The sequence below is a fragment of the Limulus polyphemus genome, unplaced genomic scaffold (assembly GCF_000517525.1).
Source record: "Limulus polyphemus unplaced genomic scaffold, Limulus_polyphemus-2.1.2 Scaffold3611, whole genome shotgun sequence".
Classification (NCBI taxonomy): domain Eukaryota; kingdom Metazoa; phylum Arthropoda; class Merostomata; order Xiphosura; family Limulidae; genus Limulus; species Limulus polyphemus.
The window spans coordinates 29412-49853 of NW_013669221.1; the positions used below are offsets into that span (position 1 = coordinate 29412).

General features: G+C 31.7%; 2 protein-coding genes across 3 annotated transcripts in view; one reads left to right on the forward strand and one right to left on the reverse strand.

The window, feature by feature from the left end:
• Positions 1-1676, forward strand: part of LOC106469684 (nucleoporin SEH1-like) — a 17209-nt gene extending 15533 nt beyond the window's left edge. For both annotated transcript variants that reach the window (XM_013930191.2, XM_013930192.2), the window contains exon 8: positions 1392-1676. In XM_013930191.2, the coding sequence (XP_013785645.1) occupies positions 1392-1549 (158 nt within the window). In that variant the 3' untranslated portion in view covers positions 1550-1676. The remainder of the gene's footprint in view (positions 1-1391) is intronic.
• Positions 1677-2822: 1146 nt separating this feature from the next.
• Positions 2823-20442, reverse strand: part of LOC106469683 (guanine nucleotide-binding protein G(s) subunit alpha-like) — a 59540-nt gene continuing 41920 nt past the window's right edge. Inside the window, exons 8-11 of the mRNA XM_013930189.2 lie at positions 15585-15764; positions 8412-8542; positions 7935-8002; positions 2823-7571 (exon numbers count right to left, since the gene is read on the reverse strand). Of these exons, the coding sequence (XP_013785643.1) occupies positions 7425-7571; positions 7935-8002; positions 8412-8542; positions 15585-15764 (526 nt within the window). The 3' untranslated portion in view covers positions 2823-7424. The remainder of the gene's footprint in view (positions 7572-7934; positions 8003-8411; positions 8543-15584; positions 15765-20442) is intronic.

The following is a 20442-nucleotide window of genomic DNA, read 5'->3' on the forward strand; positions in this document are numbered from 1 at the left end:
TTTCAATTCATTTCTACTTTAAGAAATCTAAGGGGTAACTGCCTTTCTACAACTGGCTGTAGACAGTGAAAGGCAGTAGAAGTTGAGACATTGTTGGTGTAATCACTCAGCTTTGTACCCATATTTGATTGATTTTTTTTTAATTTTCCATTATGGCGACTAGATTGATATTGGCATTTGAATTGTGTCTGACAGATAGGACATTCCCAACCACCACTGATACCATATGGTATTTCGATATATATTACCCCCACCCCCATAAGTACCACATGTCCCTGTTTTGATGTATAAATTTATCTGTTTTTATCATAAGGAACTTAAATGTAAAAATTAGAAACTTCCCAGCTTAGCATGACTAAACTTCAATATAATAAAATGTCTAAGATTTAATGAGCTGGAATACACTGTGAAACATTACACTTGACAATCAAATGTTTATGTTACCTCTATGGGAAACAACTTATTGGCTCCCACTTGATTTATTGTTTTTGACATAACTTACTACTCTAGTGTGTACAAAGTACAGCAATAAAACTATAAATTGAAAGGAAACGTGTGTGAAAAAAAGCCAACAGTTGAAATTGTTAAAAGTAATTTGGTGCTTTCTGATCAATACTGCAATCACAGCAGAGGAAAAAATTTTATTTCATTTCATTGTACAATTAACGTTATGACAGAGCAAATAGGAGAAACGTATACTGATAACACATGATTATCATTTGGGGGTCCTAGAGGTTATGTAAATGAAATATGAAGTATTTTTATTCTTGGCATGAAAAGAACCTATTATTCAGACTCGCTCAATAAGGGCTTCAGAAATTACAAATAAATCTTTTTTATTTTTTGTCTTTGACAGACTTGTAATATTCACTTATATCTTGCCAAATTTTGTGAATACATAGTTAATTCAGTTATAGTAATAGTTAGTATGTATAGCTCTCCATGAACAGATGGTTAATTCAATCAGTTGATAGCATAGAATTCAAGTTGTTAAGAACAGGATTACAACATTCCACAATTAACATTGTATTATCTGGTGGCAAAACATTGTAGAGTTCTTCACTTAATCCTGTTTTTAGGTATTTAAACTCTTACCTCAAAATTATTAAACATAAAGTACTTTGTCTATAACTGCCTTTGAAAGTAAAATTAAAGACAGGCTTTGTATAAGTTCTAACTCCTTTGACACCATACAGTGTTGTATGTTCTGTTTGTTAAATTTTTTTAATATAACAGAACCTTACAGGTTTAATTGGGAATGACTGAAAGAAAAAAATGATGATTTATTAACTGTTAATTGTATTTCAATAAGATAAATTTGCAATTCTCCTGGACACGTATAAAGCTTTTTTAAATTTTTGTTTCTCTTAATATTGTTTCTATGATAACAGGAAACTACTTAGACAACTGGAAACTTGTGTCTACATTACAAGGTGATGGATCAGCTGTTACTGGAGATAAATCACCTGCACCAAGTAGCTCCATTTCTTCCACTCCCTATTACAAATTGGGACAAATTACTGGTCCTGGACAGGTGCCATGGCACTGACTGTATGCTTATATGTGTCATCTTCTGTTGAGTATTTCATGTACAGAACACCTTTTTTGATTGTGTTAAAGAAGTTGATTGTTGTACCAGCAATTAAAGTTAAAATAAATAACTGGTATTATGTTAACCATAGGCCACTCCTATTAAACAAGGTATAATATTTTTAAAGAAACAAATGCATAAACGTATGATACAAACTAACTCTGTTTTCTTTTCTTGTAAGTATGTCACAAATTATTTCTTAATTTCTACTTAATCCATAAGCTTTTAACAAGAATCAACAATTAAGTGACAAAACAAATGTCTGAGAAGAAAATATATATAATTGATTTTTGGTTAACTTACTATAATAGTTAAAGTAAATTGAATATTGTATTTCGAAGAAGTAATCACACTTACAAAGCAGTGAAGTGTTAACTTAATTCTAGAATTTAACAGAAAAAAAAACTACAGTTTTTATATACTTTACATTGCTAACTGGAACGCAATACCAAAGCTTCACCAACAACAAGTCTAACTATATATTTTTTAAACTGACTTGGAAATTGTATTCATTCTGCCTTCTGGTGGCTAAGTGGTAAGCTTGAGGTTATAATTCTAAAATTCAGAATTTAGTCCTTGTGGTGGCCACAGCACAAAACCTAATGTCCAGCTTTGTTGTTAACCACAAACAAGCATTACATTTATTAAGTTATCTGGTATATTAAGACCACGATATCAGGCTTAACAAAGTAAAGTTGATAAAATTCTTGCCAAGTGTGCAGAAAGGCAGAATTATAAACCTATAATATTTTAAACATTACATTCTTTATCCAATCCCATAGGGATTTTCTAGAATTAGAATTCCAACCATATTATAATTACTGACAACATGCTTTGCTCAGTTGATATGGCAATCAGAGTATGATTAGAATACTATCATTATACACACTTCTAATTCTTGAAAATCCAGATGGGACTTCATTCTTTATCTAGTGTTTAAAAATATAATAGGACTAATACTAATGTCTTATGACAACTATAATTATAATCATGCTTCATCAGCTTGTAAAAGGCATTCACACCATGAATATGTGGGATCAGGGTTTAAGCAGGATCAACATGATTATTACAGTTAAAGAATACAGGTTAGTGGTTTTCATTAAACTTATTATTGTAAACTTAACTTGAATTTCAAGAATATGTCTGATGTAAAGAGTTTCTGGGTGGGTTTAAAAAACTGTGTGTGTTGGTTTATGTAAAAACCTTTGAAGGAAAACACCTCACACAAACATGGGTCATTCCTTTTGTATTTCATAAGCACATGGATACATATGTACACTGTACACTTTCAACAGTGTCAGACCAAGCTTCTACAACATTGTCACCAGATGGAGAAGTAAAATATCAAATATAATCTTAACATTAAAAGAACAAGAAACTCATCTTTCCAGACCTACAGTACATGCTGGTAGGATGTATTATCAGTGCTTTGGTCATCTTGCTGTAAACAATCTAACTTTACCATATAGCTGCAGCAAATAAATTTAATTTTGACTATTGAAAATACTTCTCAGCTCAAAATAACTATTTTTAGTTATCCTACATAATTCTTTCTATACACATACATTTTTTTTTAAGAGTGGGTGAAGGCCTACACACACACTTTTAATAACAATTCTGGATCAGAAACCAGTGAACAAAAGCAAATATAAATTTACCTAAGCAATACATTTCAAGATATGGTTGAATTACTCGCTAGTAACTATACCTGATAAACATGTGTAAGACTGACCTCAACATTGATATCACGCAACATACTGATTTCTTGTATCCATTGCTTTCTTCAAGCACTGGTAACATCAACAAACAAGTATCTAGCTTAAAACACAAAACCTTTTTCTTACTGAATATTCTAGAATTCTAAATAATATAACAATACAGATGAAATATTTCTCACAATGTAGTACTTAACTGTACTTATAGATTGAAAAAAGCAGTTTTAATTTCACCTTTAGTTGAATCAACTGGTTTAACAATGATAATAAGTAATAGCTTACGCAGTTTTTACAATTATTTTAATAAAACTAAAATTACTATTAATTTGTTGAAATCTGATGCAATGTAGTAGTTTTTAGACATCAGTAAAGACTAAAATAAAAAAATATACAATATAATAGTTTTTAAAGGGAGCAAGAAAGCTCTGGGAATTTGTTCCATTATCATATTGGCTTTCTTTAATATAAAAGTTATTATATAAACCCATTACAAGATATTGATTACCAAATCAAATAGTTTTTTAATATTTTCCAATTATCGTTATGTAACCTGCTATGTTACTTTTGATTGCAATCGATCAACATGTGATTTTAAAGAATAATTTGCTTAAAAGCTGGTGCATGATTTATACTTCACTGATACATGTTATCAATGTGTATCTAAACAAACCTACGTGACTGTGTAAGCAAGAAGAGTAGAATAATATATGGATTAAAATTGTAAAATGAATTTGTATACATAAAATATTAGTAAACAATAATATTCAAATTAGCAACTGTTAAGATCTGTCAAGAAACAACTAATATGTTCTTGGAGTCTAACAATTTCTGTTTCTACTAACTACATATAATAAACTGAAGTAATAGTAAAAAATAAAACTCCAATCACGAATGGGAGGACTTCAGTTGGAAACTGATTACTGCTTTTAAAAGTTTAACTTTTCACATGATGTAAATATTGACATATGCACTTAACGAGGCAGCTACCAGTACACATTTTGCACTCTTCTCTACTAATCTACACTCTAAACACAAAACTATCACTTCCAATTATAACATAAAAAATAATAAAACTGTATTGTTTTAGTATGTTCTTAGCTTCATACTATGGTGAAAAACAATATCTATTATCTGCACAAAGGTAACCTGTGGTTCCAAAATTTGCTACATTATGTAGTCTTGACTTCTAGGTTTCAAAACCTACTGTGGTCAAATAATATGGCTGTTTTGGCATTTACCAGATATTTTTCTTCCTTTGGTTATTGCAAGTCCATTAATAAGATTTGATTTACTCCAGTAGTCTTATATCCAAAAACCAAAACTTAAAGTTTATTGATAATCTCAATAACTTAATCACTATCATCCTTAGACTTCTGACACTTTCAGTAACCAGATTTTTTTTTTCTTTTTATAATTTACTAAAGTTCCCAATAATTTCACTACAAGAACTTTGTATTCTATCAAATATTAGACTTTCAATAATCATGAAAATTCCAGTACAGCACAACTGACATTTGTGATAATAACTTCAATCAGAAGTAACAAGACATTTTTTAATAAATTGGAATAAAATGCTTGATTCACGTACAAACAAAGATACTCTCATGTAATAATACATATCTAGGATACTTTTGCTAATTCTTATTGGTCATTACGGTATCTATATTATTATATACCAATCAGAGAAGTTATAGTCAAAAAGTTGTGTGATAATTTAGAAGAGGTTATAAAAGTTTTTAAAATGTCTGAAAATTTTTAAATAAAAAAAAATCTTGCATGATCTATGGAATTATTAAGGGATACAAAAATGGCTAAACTGTACCATTTTTAAGGGTTTTGAAGTACTGCCTTTTTTTTACAGTGTTTAAATGTATGTGTGTTAGCTAATTAAGCAAGACCTAAAGAATTCCAACTGTCAAGGAGTATTAATGAAATGACATAGGGTTTATCATACATCTTATGATAAAAGCTGCCACTAGGCTACTTACCACAGGTAGTCTTTATGCATAATTATATATGGAACCACACTTTACCTAGTAGAATTACTTGAAAAAAAAGAATAGCTGTAGTAATTAACTTCTAACAATTTCATTAGCTGTCAGCTATGAAACATATTACAACAATCTTATATCATACCCACTTCTGTCTAAACAAAACCAATATGTCCAATCAAAAACATCCAAGATTTATGCTGTTTTGTTAGACCAACTATTTGATTGTTACAAACAAAACGAAACTTAGACTATATTCCAGGTGTGTTTCAGACACTTGAAACTATTTAACATATTAATCCCTATTATCCTGTTAATCTTCAATGTCTATGATAAACCCTCCAAATAGTCGATATGCTCCTGATTTGTGTTCTAAAATAGCATCACTTCAAAACCTATGAAGCTTTTGATCTTTGGTCATTATAAACAGCCTCTGCATAAGCTTATATACTGTTAATTTGGTTTAAAATAACGTCTCAACCTTCTTATTATGTGACCAAATCATGTTTAAGATATCCCCACTTAAACCATCTCATCACTTTGCTACTCAGTGGCAAAAATATTATCTTAAAACTGTTTTAAATAACATTAACTCAACCCTTTTTGTTAACTTATTAATCAGTTTAAAGTTATCTCTTCAACCACCCTCTATTACTTTAATTCCTCTGTTACCAAGGTTTGTTTCAAACATTATAACTTTACCCTCCTCTTTTAACAAACTTTAAAGTTCTTAACAAATGGTACTCTACTGGTTCTTGTACAGGATTACAGAGAAACTAATGTGAATTAACAAATGTTTCACATTAGAATCCTGTTTCTTTAAGGTAATGAACATTTCACATAAAGTTCCACAACTCTCATTTAAAGTGCTTTCATTGCTTGGAATCTCAATGAAACAAGTACCTTTTCAATACGTTGTTAATTTAACCTATCCACCCACTATAAAGAGTATTTTTTATACAACTTAAGTACAATATCCTCAAGTGAACAGAGAAATTACCTTCCTGAGGAAGCTGCATTTGTAAAATTCAAATAAATGCTTACTTCTGCATGGATAAAAAGCAGCAAGTTCCTATCACTCAAAGGTAAGTTATTAATTATAGTTGAAATAAAAAATTAGTTAACAGCTATACATTCTGAATAAGAAAAACAACCTGACATTCTAACCACATCTTGATAATTGGTGTAGCTGGAGTTTTTGTTTTTTAAACTCTAACCAAGTCATCAAACTATGTTCTTGTTAAGGGATTAATTCTTATTCATATAATGTGAAAGTTCATACAAAACAAAAGGTTATATAAAGATATTTCCAATGATAAGACCAGATGCAAACTTGCTACTTACACCTTTTTAAACGAAACTCACAAGAACTCTAGTGTAAGGTGTCAAAAACTTTATAGTACATCAGAAGCACCCTAAGAAAGCATAATTCATTAGTCCCCAGAAACTGCTTTTCTTGGACAATACAGAAAAAAATGAGAATTGTTTGTAACACATTCCTTTCCAGTTTTCTTGGATATTCCAGAACAAGAGTTTACTATGCAGTTTCCAGACTTTGCTCTCTGGTTTCCTTGAATAAGACTAGAGTCATTAACTTAATGTTATAAAACAACAAGGTACAAGTGGACAAGGTGTTACATATATATATATCTGACAACAACTAGCTGCTGACCAACCTGGCATCAGCAGACTATACTCTTTATGGATTGAATTGTCTTCCTTAGGGCAGCCAATAGCAATCAAGCTGCTTCCATGACTGTGCAGGTCCAGCAGGAATTTAACCTGGTTATAATTTGTAACCAAAGTTATGAGTACAGGCTCCACAATCTTTCTGTGCGTTCCGAGTCCATTTGTCTCATTTCAAATTAATGTGACCTGAGCCCCAGAGCCTGGCTAGTCCAAAGTTTGGATGCTGCCAAGAAAGAAATAAAGAAAACAGAAGGGGGAAAAAAAGGAAGGACTGGGCTGGGACAAGAGTTGAGGTTCCTGCCCCCAGCCCTGATACAGCCACAAAACACAAACAACATACTGGTATCAAAACTGGGAGATTGAGCCAGTGGGTAATGTCACATGATGAGAGGCCAGCAGCATCCATACTTGACCCTGTACTACGAAAGCTAGTAACCATCACAAAAGCTCGTACTGGCGAAGATGCATCCTCTGAATGATATCCCTACAGTCATTAAAGACACGTCTGATGTTTTCTGTGTCCACAGCACAGGTGAAATGTGGGTAGCAGTAATGCTTTCCATCACCACTGGCTGTGCTGATCCGCTATAAAAAAAAATATAGTTTCTAAGTTACTAACATAGATATATAAGAATGCACCAACATTTTTACAACAAAATACCTCAACACCAATGTTCACACTGACAAAACAACACACTTCTAGTGATCAGACCTGAAAATTATTAACATAATTGGATTAAAACATTGTCTACTCAGGTTGCCCTCTTCAACAACAATTTTCAACTGTTCACTGCCTTCTATGTCTTAACAATATTCTGTTAGTAGCTTTGACATGATTTTAAGTTGCCAAAGTTCAGTGTTTGTTTGGTTTAAGTGAAATATATGTACCATATAATTGTTACATCATTTCTTTTTCGAAATTGTTTCAAATATTTTTTAGATGCCTACCAGAAATTCATCTCGAATGAAGTATTTCGCACGCACCACTTCACAGTCCTCACCAGGCTCTACAACAGCTGAAATAATAAATATTTAATCAATCACACACAAATCATAACAATAAAATAATATGTCCAATTATATAAATAAATATAATAACAACATAGCAACTGTAACAATGCATTTTGAAATTTTAAGTTAAAAAAAAAATCTTCACGAAGATGTTTGTACAGTAAATACATTAATGATTAAACCATTAATTTGATACAATGTACCAAACATCAAGAACTGTTACACTAAAATCAGTACTGATGCTCGGAGATATAAAAAAAAAAAATCATGTAAAAGTTGTACAATTTATATAATTGATCTTTAGTAGTTTGGTGTAGGATATCAAAAATCAGTAATCCACTAACTATTAGTAGCGTTATATTTCATTACAAATTAAGTCTCAGAAACCTTTCATTTCTTATACCCAATACTTACCATCAACAGGAGTTTGATACTGCATAAAATCAAGAAAATAATCTTCTAGCTTGGATTTTCCTGCTTTAATCTTTTCTGCTAATAAATCTTGTTTGTTCAAGAAGAGTATAACTGATATTGTTCGTAACCATCTAGTAAAGAAAACAATTGTCTTTTAATCTTGTGAACTGCAGCCCCAATCTCAATGTATCTCTATCATGTTAACACAACTGTATTCATAACATACAGTTATAATGGCCTAAACCTGAACTAACTTCTGATCAAAGACTTATAACAATAATCAGACAAAAAAAAACAGTCTATACCTTAACAAACTTATGTTGTCAATGTTCAAGAAATAATATAATTCAAACAAAGAAAATAATCTACACTTCATACTTCAATTAAAATACATGAAACTAGCATGCTTATTTAGAACACAAACAACATCCCTTACTTTTGCAAAAATACATTCAGAATAAATTGAACATCTTTTACTTCTGCTATAATCTGTGTGGATATATTTCATACAACTTACGTTTTAACATGCATCTGAAAAACACATTAAACTACATTCAAAATGCAAACAATAGCCTATTATTCAGTATACATTCACAAAAATATATATTTAGAGAACAAACAACAGCTTATACTTTTGATACATGCAACTGCAGAGGCTGAGTACATTATATTAAAATGGTTTTGGAGCTTCACCACATTGTTACAGTCCATGTAGCAACATCCAATCATGCTGTGATGACCAAGCATCTTGACAATAGCTCTGCAATGTAGTTTCCATTGCAGCCATTCATTCCATAAGCAGCTAGTGTAAAAGAACAGCGGCTTCCCACCACCCTTTTCAACAGTCTTATTGCACAGGAATCCATAGCTGCTGTGTTTAGTGACTTTACAGATATGTATTCATATGGAACAGCATGAATTTCATTTCACAATCCAGCTGCTTGTGTGCAAGAATTAAAAAAGTGTTATGGAAACAACTTGTGAGTTGTGTCATTTTTTTCAGATGGAGATTCTTCTTGATTATGTTACATTCTATTGCCTGTAACAAGTAGACAGCTTTTGCAACTGACCTTTCTCTTTGTGAGTGCTCATCTGTTACAAGATGCTACATTTTCCTAACCATGGTTGGGGTACTACTTGTCACATGTCCCTTTCTGGATGGTCCTGGTTCATCAAGTTGATCCATATTCTTTGTTTTCCAATGCCATTAAGTACAATGAACTTCCCCATTTTGGAAATTCTAAATTCCCAATCTGAACACATATTTATGATCTGAATATAAGAATATTTTGCATAAGAAAGGGTTGTCACATACCCTTCTCCAAATCAATCAGTTCTTCCTGAAATCATACTAGCTATGAAATGCAAAACAATGTTATAAAATGTGTTTACAATATATGCCTTTCCACCACGACTTAATATTGATTGTGATTATTATGAAACTTGCTTTCTGCATATTCAAAATTGTTTTCATATAAAATACTCTTCCTATGTATTACAGTTATAATTGTTTCAACCTTCGAAGGTTTTTTTTATATTCCCATCATGTACGTCTTTCGCTCTCTTCACAAAATAATAAATCTGAACCTTTCTTCTACTTCTATGTGTAAACATGCTCAACGCTTTTATGACATCATTACAGTGATAAAAACTTTCTGGTTTAAAGTATACTTGTTTGAAAGGACTACATTTATCTGTACTAGAATGTCAACACATGGCTTGCTATTATAGACATTGGCTAGCACGGACTGGCCTAAAGTAGTGTTTGCAAGTTATTTCATCCACCAACAGATCTTAAAAATCTAATATTAAAAAAAAAGCTTAATTACAAATTAAAGTTGTAATTTAGTATAATTAAAGCTTTTCAAACAAAATTATACCATTAACTCCTAAAAAAAAAGAACTAATGTTATGCTTTAAGTAATACTATACTATAAAGTTGGCACACAATATAAAGTCTAACTGTAGCTTAAGTCTAACAGGAATTAAAGAGCTAAATATACAGTATTAAGTGTTCTATTTACTTCATTCACTCACTCACATCACTGATATACATCAATGTGTATGTGACTGAATCAAATAATATTTTAAAAAAATACTTTTACAAGTATGCACATCTCTGAAAATTCCATGCACATGCTAAAATCTTCCACTCAAACCACACCATCAGTTGAAGGTCTATAGATATATATTTGGTATTTTCAGTTCAAATTCATTTTCCTTAAACTAACAAGATATGTCTGCAGGGTAACAGGAGATTCAACAAGATATTTATTACAAAGTAATTCTGAGTTCTCTCTCCTTGAATGTGTTCATGAAGAGGAAATAATGAGACTGGACAAGATGAACAATCTTTATTAATTAAAACACAATATGTGTACTTGCTTTGGATGCTGGACAGATCCTTTGACTGAAATTAAGCTGTTTTTGCTCCAAGCTGCACTTGATGAGGATTCCACCAGACTGAATCGACTGAGATTGTGTACCAGAATAATTAATCCTTACATTACTTACTTAAACTTGGTAACATCAGACTTACCCAGAGTGACTAGTGCTACCCCGTGGCTGGTCATTCTCATTCATATTTAAAGGAGGGCATAACCTCGAGGCATCACCTGATCTACCATAGTAGGATAGTGCTATCAACATTCATGCACAAGGGTAGCTTTACAGCCCTAAATTCCATGGGTAGAACAGGTGTTAGCTCCAAAAAATGACAAATGAACAAAGGCAGCTAGAACGAAATCAACTTAACGACTTTCTTGATCACACTATGTGAAAACTGCACATACAAGGAATAAATGATAAATTCCAAAATATACTATGATAAAATAAAAAGGTAGAAAATGCATGTTATGCTTATATACCCACACACATTTTTATGTACATACACTAATCTAATTACCTACATGGAACAAGTATGTATAAGATTCTCACACCTAAGTTACAGACACTTATAAGCACTTTCATGTAAATCTACCTACCTATCTATCTGACAGTTATTTTGATGATTAAAAATTTTATATTCAACGTTTTGCAGTCAAACAATGAAACAATTAATTATCAGGGGAGCTTGAAGATTAAGCAATCTTCCTTCTCCCCACACAAGGTACTGGTGAATTTGGGATTGTATGGTTTATTTTGTTTAGAGGCCAATTCCTTGGTTTCAATTTGGAAAAAAAAGTTATAATTAGGTGGATGTTTGTTTTATGAGGCAAGACAGGAGCAGAAGTGAAGGAAAGGCAAATCCCAGGCATGCACTGGAGAAGAAGAGCCGATTTTGACAAACCTTTCATGTAAAATTATAAAATTTTCAACATGTTTTCAACTTAACTCTATTCAAGCTTGGAATAAGGTATTTAACTTACAACAAATTTCATTAAAATAGTTTGATTAGGATTTTCATGACAAAGTTTATTAACCAAAAAATTTAAAATTTAGCATTTGGTCTGCATTTTTAAGATTTAATCAATAACCTGCCAAAGGTTAACCACAAGTACAAACTGTCTAATCCACTTTGGTGCAGCATCTGCTCTATAGTTTTATTAAATAACTGTTTAGGGCTAAATTAATTTTAATACCATTACCTTACATATATATACTGATCAAGTGAGTTTAATTACACAAACATTCTGTTTTTTATATAATGATCATTTCACCAACAAGTAACTTTTATTGCAGTCTCTATTAATTCTCATACAGTCTATAAATAATTAAAACTGTTTATGATAGCAGTATATCAATTAACATGGATGAATTTAACCCTTTCACTATGGACTCCGTCCCAGGGACCGACCTCACAACCATTTTGTGCTTGTTATAATTTTCATATGTTTAAAATTCCTAATACAGTATACATATCTTAATGAAATATGAAAGATTATCATTAAACAAGGCTTTCGTACACAAAATATCAGATTTTTAAAACTAAGTAAGTTTAAGATTTTTAAATTAAGGATTTGTTCGTGGATTTTTGTTATTTCTAATGTTAACTATTCCACATGCAAAGTAATTTTGATTTTAAGATTACAAATACCTTTATGCATCAGAAAATTGTCAAATTTCATTTATGAAATCTAATAAAATTCAGATAAATGTCAAACGTTTTTTATTTTTGAAAAATTTTATATTTTATCTGTTATTTTCTCTATCTTATCTCTGTATGGCTTGGTCAAATTGACCAATTTCATAACCAGCATAAAAATATTAGGAAATAAAATATAACATACTTTTTTGTTCTAGAATGACTACAAAATTGTAACATGAAACCACAAATGTTTATTTTAATAGTTTAAATCTCGTAACATTATACATCTATTTATATTTATTGACCTTTGAGCCATGTATGATTAACATTATAGAAGTTGCAAATACAGCGCATGTGAATCTCATGTTACCATATCCAGCAACATAATACTGGTGTTTACAAAGTGATCTGTCTTGGCTTTGTTCTGGTGGACCAGTATTTTGTAAAATACAGTCACATTACAGTTTTAATACATCATGTGTGTGTATATATATTATAACTATTTACAAATAAATTTTTAAATTTCACTTATTTTTCTTAAAAAATAAAACAGTAAATAAATAAATATAGAAAACAATGATCTCTACAACTTACGATTGTAAAGAAGTTCATACTTGCTTCCCATACCTTGCATGTTATGCCTTGCTGAATTTTGCACGTGGAGGATGTCAAACGAAATAACTTTTTTAGGTTTTATATATGCATTTTGAAATAACAAAAAATTATAAATCACTCTGCCAATATCACAGAATTCTACTGTCATTTATCAGGCTTACTAACTGAACTGTATTTGGGACTAAAAAAATAATGTATTTCAAACACCGTTTTCTCTTACCCTGTCTTCCAAGATTGGAAACAAAAGACTAAATTTGGGAAATACACACCTTGAAAAGGCTGAGAAACCCAAGTGGAGGGAAATTCTGAGCTTATGATTGGTTATGAAACACATGATAGTGCAAGGCAGGTGTATGTAAGAATGTATGGAAGAGGTGGGTGGGGCCACTGTGTTTGATTCACCAAATATACTCATATCTCAGTAAATAGAAAAGATATGAGGTTCTCATTTTATATTTTAGCTTGTAAATATGGGCAATTTGATTTTCTAATTTGTAAGAAACTATAGATTTTGTATTTGGACATCACAAACATATAGTTTGAACCAAAGCTGCATTCACAACAAACCACATGACACACAAAAATCAATATTTAGGAATTTTTTAAAAATCTTTTCTTTTAAATTAAGTAATGTATAATACTAAAATTTGAATTATAAGCTACAATTTCATACCATACATATTAAGTTACATTCATAAAATAGTAGTTCAATACAATTTTGAATGTTAGTCCACAAATGTGATGATATGCCCTTTGACTACTGACCATAGGAAAACCCACAGTGATAAGTTAATTTGAGTGAATTCTATTTACAAAAGTATACATTAATTTATCTAATGCAATGTTACAAGTATTTCAACTATTTCCTGAATATGCACTAAACAGTTTAGACAATCTGATCATTTAACCCTATACGCCAAAATGTGCATTTGTATGTCCATAAAAATGGCTTTTATAACATAGTTTATAATTCAAAGTTTTAATTTCTTAATTTCAAAAGTAAGCATTTAAATAAATTTAATTTTTCACCTCCCAATGTCATATGAGGTATCTCCCCTTTTAATTCACATTTTTTAGACTTTATCTCTTTCCTTATATGGTTTTCAGAGTTCAACCAATTAGAAATGCAAACTAAAGATAGTAGCAGACCAGCATATAAAATATGAACTTCCCATATTCTCGATTTTCTGAGATATCAGTAAATCTGTGAAACTCACCAAAAAGGCTCCTTCCATCTTGTCATAGTCTTAGTGTGGTTTCTAACCCATAAGTTACGTATTTATTGGATATTCTTACAACCAGCAGATAGAGAAAAATTCAATGCACCACCCATTTATATTTGTCTGTTAGTTTTAGCAATGAGAATTGGTAGTAGGCAATGTGTCAATGTATAAAGTCACTGCTCTGAGAAGTGATGGAATTTTTTTACCCTATTTACAGCTTAGTTAGAAAGCCACCTAAATTATAGTAGTTTTGGGACATTCTATACTAATACCTGATATATTTCTTCTGTTCTAAAATGCTTTTTTGAAAGCTACATGTATTATTTTTTGGACAATCAATATATAGTCAAAAAAAGGTAGGTTATGAAAGCATGGAACCTAAGTGAAAACTGGCCTCAAGGCTAAAGTAAGTACTAAATTTCTCGTTTTTTTATTTATATTTTTTATTTCATTGTTATAGTTTAAACAGAATTAACTAAAATATCAAAATATTAAATTATTTCTTGTGATATTCGCTCTCAGACAGCACACATTTTGACATCTAATGATGTGATTTGATGATTTGTTTATAGTAACCTCTCCTGTTGGAAGATTTATTGTTTTTCAGGTACTGAGAGAGAGATTGAAGTACAATAAAACCATAAAATTAAATGAAAGCAGACGTGAAAATGTTAGAAGCTGAGGTTGTTAAGATAAATAATTGTAACTGTCAACAGTTACAATATGCAGAAAGATTTTATTTCATATTTTTCAACATTTCATTGCACTATCCACTGATGATTTCATTACAGTTAGTGTTAGGGTAGAGAAAAATAAGAGATAAAATTTTACCAAAAAACTTTACATATTTATCTGGGAGATTCCAGAGAATATGCAAATGAAATTTAAAACTGTAAGATAAAAAAGGCATTGTTATTCATGACAATCAACTTGCACTCAGATTAACTCAGTAAAGGCTTTGGAAATTCACAGACAAACCTTTGGTAAAAACCTTTATTAAAATTTCTGAATTTCTGTGTACAACAGACCTATAACATTTACTAAAAGCTTGCCAAATTTCATGAAGGTAATGATAATAAATGTAAAATTATAGTAAACATTAATGTTATAGCTTCACAGATACAGTGTCAGCCCAATTCTTAAATACCATCACTGAATAAAACTTTTTCTAGGAACATAACTCTTCCAATTGTTGTCAATGACAATAAAATGAAGCACAAACCACTGACACAATAGCTGCCTCCAGAATTTCTCTTTCAGACGATGTTCACTTATAGTATTAAAAGTTTGAACAATACACTTACTAACCTGTTATTCCAAATACTCTTGAAAAGGTCAAGAGACTCTTTAAGTCTATTTTGGCTAGCATCTTCCCGTAGCACCATGTTGTAACTGCTACTGGCTGTGACAAAAATGATAGCAGTAACGTCATTGAAACACTGGATCCATTTCCTACGTTCATCACGCTGTCCACCTACATCAAACATGCTGTAAACATAGAAAAATGACTATAAAAAATACTATTGAAAAGAAATTAAAAAAAAAGTCATTCCTGGTTTTTACACATTGTTTTTTTTACAATATTTTACCAGACAAAGAATTATTGATAAATAAATGCTGACAAGAAGTTCTTAGTATTTCAAAGTTATAACTATTTCCAAATCTACAATTTACTGTTGTCACATATAAAGGTTCCTTTAACAATCCAGATACACTGATAAATAATAGTTAAATACACAATACCATGTAACTTAACACTGATAAATAATATATAAATACAGACTACCGTGTAAATTAGCACTGATAAATGTTTGTTGATGCTGAACTCCAATTAACTTAATGTTACATTTCTTTCTGCAAATATCTTTTTAGAATATAAGTATACAGAATTTCATGGTCTACAGATTGCTGATAAACAGGTAGTTTCCTGATCCCAAAAAAAATATCAGTAATATGTTAATTTCAGTGTTACAAATACATATAATTCTACATACAAACTTTTATCTCTGTAATATAAAAATCATTAAAAAAAGGGGAATTCTTGTCCAAAACTTGACAAGTAACTGTTGCTAATGCTATGATAGTTAGTGTACTCGATGAATCTTGTTAGGAGATACTGAATATTCACAAAAAAATAATATTAAGTACTTAAAGCAGCTTGAACAAAAATCATAACATTTCCGGGAATGTTATTTTGTCCAAGTAAAGTTTAAATATTCCTGATATGACTGGTAATTTAATCCTCTGGCAGCCAGTTGAGTCCACCCTGCACCAAGAACAAAACTGCACCATTAAATTAAAAAATACAAATAGAAAATAAGCCTATACTCTTTCTTGCACACATGAAAAAAACAAAAAAACTTCAGAATATAAACTAATTCAATAACAGGTTTTATCCATTTAGTTTTATGCATACAAACTTTGATTTTGAGTTGTTGATTTAAACACATTCCAAATGAAACATTTAGTGTTTGTGAATTTCCCCAAGTTTTTCAGATAAGGCACTCATATTCCCCTAGGAAGGAAGTTGAAATAGTTTTGAACAAAACAGAACCAATTTGAACCTTATAATGTCAATATAAGTGTAATTTTATCAATTTTAGCCAATCATCATTTTTCAACCTCGGTTGTCATGGTATGATATAACTCAGCTAACTGTCTGTAACTTAGTTTTGAGAAGCCATAGGCTCATGACCTAAACACATAATGAAAGTTATTTCTCTGTTCTTTTCAACAGGTAATATGACTTCCAGTTCAGAGATAAAACCTTGGCTTGTTAATATGTTGCTATAAGATGTTTATGAACAACTTCCATCACAATTACTATCCTGAATATTTTTTGTTTAAAGCTTACAAAAAACTTACTCTATCATCTCATACTCTATTTTAATTATATTGGCTTAGTTGGATCATTTAGCAGACAAGGGATATGTTGTTTTGGCTATGTTTACTTCTTTAATTATCAACCTAATTTACTGACTGAATGGGTACAGAAAATCACTGAGAAGAAATGTAAAAATCATATATAGAAAGTAATACAAAATGGGTTTGAAACTTATTACATATATCAAATGAAACCTTCCAATTAAAATTATTAAAAGTTTGCTTGATTATCATAAATATGTTAAAACTTTGTGCAGTGTTTTTCAAATCAAAACAATGATAAAATTTACAGTTTCTTAAAATGAAAACTTTCTTTTTTTTATAAAAGTTAAAATTTTCTTACACTGAAAATATATTTCCAATAGGTACTCACCTTCTCTTAAGCAAAGCTATCTCGATCTTCTTTCTGCTCTCTAAGATTGCTAAAAATTTCCATACTCAGTGCACACGTCTATATAACCCACCAATTCCACACCACTATTGAACAAATACAGATCAAGTGACTACTCTCCACCAATAGTATTGAGCCACCTATATTGGTGCAGCTACTTCCCTCTGCTATTCTTGCTTAATACTCACTTTTGAGAATTAGCAGAATCTAAAAGAATAACACTGGCAGTGGGGAAGAAGTGTGTGAGTGGAGGTAAATACCTAGCAAAAATACATTTTCAATGTAAGAAAATGTTAACCTCCAATACAGTGTTACCTACTCTCACACAAAGCTAGAATCCTACATTGCAATGGTAGAGAGGCCAGTATAGGCATACAACAATGAAACTAAGCAGGTGTTCTCTGAGATAAACTGAAGCACACATGTGGGGCAGCATATTACTACTGGAACAGGTATGTCCTTCACATGGGTGGTAAAAAAAGGATAGACACAAGTGTAATTCGTTCTGAGAGATGCAATCGAAAGTAAAAAACAATCTGACTTAGCTATGTATATACCACACCTCAAACAGACAGACTAGAGTTCACAACTCGTCCTCAGCATTAGGAGGTTGAGAATCAATCAGATAAAAACGAATATTGTGTAACATAAACATTGTGGCTAGGTCATGTGGCCATGTTACATATACACATGAATCCCAATAGTAAGTAAACAGTGTAATATGTCAAGCAACCAGACAAACTCCAAAAACCACTGTAGGAGTAAGAATTACAAGAAACCAAACACAGCATTACAGGGTCATGGTGTTGCTTCAACTCAACTGTAAGAATAGGGCAATTTCTGTAATTGGAAATAAGAGCAGAAATCGTAACTCAGCCAACCCGGAAATTGAAGAAAGAGACATCCTGCATCTGTAATTACAAGAAGGATATGTAACATTCGCTCAACCACAGAAACAGTGTACATAACATCCTGTTGTCAGTATTATGAGGCAGACAAAATCCTCCAAACTCAACCATAGGAATGTGAACTTCAAAAGGAGGCAGTACGTGCCACATAACACCATAAAGAGCGAACCAGACAACGAAGCCAATCTGGATCAGAATGGGAGTAAAGGTGGGACATGGAAGGTAAGGAAATGGGTGTGAAAGTCAAACAGCTTTCACGGACAGCATGGGTTTTAGGAAGGAAGGACCTGTCTGGATATAAGATGACATAAGTGAAATGGTAGAGGATTCTGTTAACATTAATGGCATAAATATCTGATCGATGATGTCTGCAAGCGAGAAGGAGAAGGAAATAGGTCTTGAGGGAGAGATGATATACGGAACACGTTGATAAAGATTCATCAGGAGGATGGGAAATGGCATAAAGGACCACATTACGATCCCCATCCAAATCAAAAGAATATGGAGGACGCGTGACCTGAAAGGAGCAGAAAAGGAGGGAAATGACAGGGAAAGACAAAACCTTACAAGACTTGGAGAAGTGGAAGATGTTTGACAAGACTGCCTAATAGCTAGACACAGTCAAAGTGAACAAACCTTTGTCAAACAACTAGGTGATGAACTGGGAAAAATAAGGAACAGAAGGGTGGAATGGACAGAAACCACATTGAAGAGACCAATGGCAGAACAGATGGTAGACCATTGACTTTGGTAAATGGACATGGAAGAAGGTCTTATGGGTCTGGAAAGGAAAGATGCAACACGTGTAGTCAGTCTCTGGGCTGAAGCAATGGACCTGACAAAAGCCATGTTTGAAGAACAAGGGTGGTGATGTCTAGATGAACAATATCTGACTGAGGTCAATGGAGTAGAGAAGTAGACAGAGGTAAGGGTAGGGGAGATTGTAGAAGTAATGGTCAGAGCAGTGGGAACCATGGTTGTGCTGGCAATAAGGAACTACCAGAAGGACTAGACAAGGAGTGTTTGAATAGAACTCTGGGGAGGATTTGAATAGGAAGGTAAGCACAGATGTGATGACCCCTCCAATCTTGACTGAATGCATCCACTCCAAGAGCCAGCGGGTGTAGAATGAAAGACCAAAAAGAAGGAAGCTTGGTGTTCCAGTAGGTGGCAAAAGCATCAATATAAGGTGTTCCTAGCTGAGAACACACCCACCAAACAACTTGTTAATCGAGGGATCCCTAAGTGGGGAGAATCTTGTTGGGTTGAGATAAATGATCCGCAACCAGATTCAAGGTGCCAGAAACACGGCAAGCTAAGACCACAATGTGGTGACTGTGGGCTCTGAAAAGGAGATTCAGGGTCAGAAAGCACAGAAATCCAGATTTGGTGCCCCCTTGCTTGGTGATATAAGTGACCACTGTTGAGTTATTGTTTTTAGAAAAATAAATTTAACAACTTATTTCTAAATAATCTATATACGTATGTATAATAATAGAAATGTGACTGTATTTTACAAATAACTAGTCTACTAAAACACAGCCAAGACAGGTTACTTTGTAAAGACCGCAGTTCAGTTTTATGTTATTGGATACGGTAACATAAATGCCCGTGTACTATATCATTGTAACTTCTGTATTGTTAGGCAGGAACAGCTGAAAGGTCAGTATAATAAAAAATATATATAAATGTATAATGTTATGAGATTTAAGATATTTAGTCTAAACATTTATGTTTTTGTGTTACAATCTGTGTTCATTCTAGAATTAAAGATGCATAATTTATATTTATTTCCTAATTTTTTATGGTGGTTACGAGTTTGGTCAAATCTACCAAACCCATACAGAGATTCATTACTGAAAATAACACATAAAATATAAAATTTGTTCTTAAGAAATGTTTGATAACTATCTGGATATTACAAAGATTTTGCATGTGAAATTTGAAAATTTTCTGAAGCATAAAAATATTTTTAATATTAAAA